General features: G+C 30.1%; 1 protein-coding gene across 1 annotated transcript in view; it reads left to right on the plus strand.

Annotated features, from left to right (window-relative positions):
* LOC106465698 (bicaudal D-related protein homolog) overlaps nucleotides 1-3144 on the plus strand; it is a 69144-nt gene extending 66000 nt beyond the window's left edge. The window contains exon 11 of the mRNA XM_013925935.2: nucleotides 16-3144. Coding sequence (XP_013781389.1) covers nucleotides 16-162 — 147 coding nt within the window. The 3' untranslated portion in view covers nucleotides 163-3144. The remainder of the gene's footprint in view (nucleotides 1-15) is intronic.
* Nucleotides 3145-3648: the final 504 nt, after the last annotated feature.

The following is a 3648-nucleotide window of genomic DNA, read 5'->3' on the forward strand; positions in this document are numbered from 1 at the left end:
TGTCCTTGTTGTCAGGTTGATATGCAGGTCCTTCTTGATGAGCAGTTGAAAACTAAGCTTAAAAACCAAGAACAAGAAGATAAGAAGAAAAACTTCAAGCAGTCCCAGTCCTACCATCCAGCAAGGAATAACAAAGGGAAGATTTTTAAACTCTGGAGTTGACCACTTAGAAAATATAACATCTCAGACAGTTTTTGTCTTGTGCATGTGCAATCCAAATAACTGGTTATTAAAAAAGGGTGACTATACCTACTGTAGATCTGTAATTATTATATAAGCAGAAAAACTTTAAAAAATAGTTGGTGTTAAAATGGAAAGGTAGCTTTTACTTTACAAATTCTGTTTAATAAAACTTCCTTGTTTCAAGCTAGGGTTCTTTCTTAGTTGTTTCATATGAGAAAATGTAACCAATATTTACTCCTAATAGACTAAGGTGAACTTGATTACATTAATATTTGTGGATATTGTAAGTATTTGTTAAAACAAGTTATGGAGGAAATATCATACATAAAGATTCTGTTTTAATTACTTCCTGCTTCTGACTTTTCTTCAAGCAGGACATTGTAAGATATAATTAATGCTTGAACTCATCAATACTTGGTGAAACTCAATAATTAAAGAATCGATGAAAACAAAAACAAATCATATGTTTCATAAATATTTCATTTATTACTCCCATTGGTTCCACCCATAAGAGTGTTTGATGATATCTTTATAGGTAAAACCATGATACTAATAAATAATATATTTGTAAAACACTTTGAGATACTTAAACAATGTATAGGAGATGAAAAAAATCACTGGTATGTATTACTCTATGAAAGCTGGGCAACTTTACTAAATGTGTTGTGTTAAATACGTGTCTTGAAATTCCACTAGACAACTAGTGTAAAATATGTTTTTAAGAGTTGGAAAAACCCACATTATAAATTGTATGAAAGTTGGGCAACTTTACTGAATATATTGTGTTAAATAACATGTCTTGAAATTACACTAGACAAGTAGTGTAAATTACATTTTCATGAGTTTTTGAGAAACCCAAATTATAACCCCTATATTTTGTTGTCTGTAGGAGAACTACTATATAAGACAAGCTTGGGTAACTGTTGGAGTCTAAATCAACAGAAATATCTATTTTAACAATGTTGAATGGCAAAGATAAATCTAGTTATACATCTTGTTAAATTATCAGCTAACTTGTAAAGTACAAGATAGTGCCTTTTTGTGTTTGTTTCTTGCTGTATTTTAGTCAGTTTTTGGATACTGAAATTTTCGCATTTAATGCTTAAATCAATAAAAAATTACAAATGATATTATTAATTCAGCTTGTGCTAGCCACGAGAATGAGTGTTTAGTGACAAAATAACTTTAAGTTATAATAATACAGCTTGGAATAATTACTTGTTAGTAAGGAACCTGCTATTGCTATTTCAAGGAAATTGGTAAAGTTACTCATGTTTAAAGCTCATTATTTTAAGATAGCCAGCTATGAATGTTTTTTTACTATGATACATACTGTATCTTTGTTTGAGCTATAATAAAATGCAAGTTATGTTCTTAAACTGGACATTTAAATGATCAAACAACATAAGAATAACAGAGAGAACAGCTAAGCATTATTATCATAATTAACAGTTCATTCAAACTTATTGTTAATTTTATTAGTTTTTATTTTTATTTATTGCAAGAAAATAATGATATGAAAGTTTTATGTGGAAATTATGAAGAACATATATTTCATGATTTGATGAAGAAGAACATGTTTCTAGGGGCCGAATGATGGGGTGACCAGATTCTCAATACATAAAACTGGGAAAAACTCCTATCAGGAGGCTTCAAGTACTGAGTACAAGTATAAAAAGTTACAGATTACTAAAAAATCTGGGACACTTAGGTGTTCCAAAATGATCTCTAGAGACACTGGGGAAACATTCCCAAAACTAGAATGTGTAGTCACCCTACTAGCTGAATGCTGTGTTTAATATGTTCCTGGGATCAGTTTGTCATGTAAAGATGTTTGTAATGGTTCTGCAACATTGGACTCCATATGCATTCAAATGCTATACATATATTAATTATAAAATGTGTGTGTGAGATACAGTATTACATTATATGTTGTACAAAATGTGCTGTAAATTGTAGCTGGTAGCTTTTAATTTAACATATGGGTCTGCTGCTGTCTTTATCCTCCATGATCAGATACATCATTGCAAGTAATTACCAATAAAATGTGTGGTATATACAGTTGCCTTAATTGATCCACCCCACCCTCTTAAAAAAAAGGCTTTTTTGCTACCTATGACAACACACTCCACTTATATACGTGCATCATCTTTTGTGTAATAGTGACATTTTTCAGAAAGAGAGAAAGGGTTACTGCATTGTAACATATGAATGTATTTTTGAAGGTGTTACATAATGTTTTAGGAATAGACCTGATTAATTTATGAAAAATTCAATACACTGTAAGTAGATATCTGTGGTAGCTGAGGAGGATATTTATTCATTTGAACTGAAATATAGTGAATTATCGCCTGTTCTAATTATTACTATTTGTTTCATACTAATAAAGTAAGCTTAAAAAGACCACTTGCTGACATTTAATTATATTCAGGGGAAGTCAGTATTTGTTTATTAGGTATAAGACTGATATAAAAGTTATGCTGTATGAGTTGTACGTACAATTTGATTGTATATATATATTGTCTCAACCACTACTGTGCCTATCTTACCTCAACCTAACTGATGAGCCTTGGTGTAGGACGAAAGGCCTTGTCGGCACTGGGTATGGAAGATATAGTATGGTTGACATAATGTTATTCACTCTTCTTTAGAATATACAAGATAATGATAACTTAAACAATTAGTGCATTGTAAAATATTTTTATGTTGAGCTTCTGTAACTGAAATGTTTTTATATTTTCACAAGCATTAAAATCTATGAGGTAAATAATTGAGCAGGTACGTGTGGCAACTGACGGTGATATTAAAGCATTTGAATGAAAATATTGTAAGTTACAGTGCATTGTGACAATTAAGTAATGAGTGTTTCATCCATCGCATGAAGTACAGTTTATAGAAGTTTGGAAAGAAAACTCACTTTGCTTTATATATTGATTTATTGAAAATTACCATAGGTGTTTTATATTCGAGTATTCGTTACAAAAAGGGACCAAAATTATATTTGAAATATTTTATTAGATTGTACGATTTATGAAATAACGTGTTTTTATACACTGTGAACTTCATTAGAATAGAAATTATTACTCTTCTGAATCTGTTCAAATCTGAATAAAAATGATATATAAAAGAAATTAGTTTGTTCTACTTTTAAATTTTCAAAACTCTTTAAGAAGAATGTCTCGTTATTTTTAGATTTCCTCTTAGAATTTGTTAATGTTTTCTTATAATTCTTATTTATTCTTGAGAATATGTTCACTAAAGGTGTTATCCCTGCTCAAACATAACCCAAGCTGTTATTATGATATTGTTACGTCTCCTTTCGTTAGTTAATTTTCCGTTAAATTCGTTCTGACGAAACTTTAGCGACACAAGTCCTTTCTTAAATAAAACTGGTTTATTCTTTCCGAGTACAACTTTACGATACACTTAATTTCAACAGTCGCTCTATAACAAACGCTATAACTC

Source organism: Limulus polyphemus, unplaced genomic scaffold (assembly GCF_000517525.1).
Source record: "Limulus polyphemus unplaced genomic scaffold, Limulus_polyphemus-2.1.2 Scaffold2023, whole genome shotgun sequence".
Taxonomy (NCBI): Eukaryota; Metazoa; Arthropoda; class Merostomata; order Xiphosura; family Limulidae; genus Limulus; species Limulus polyphemus.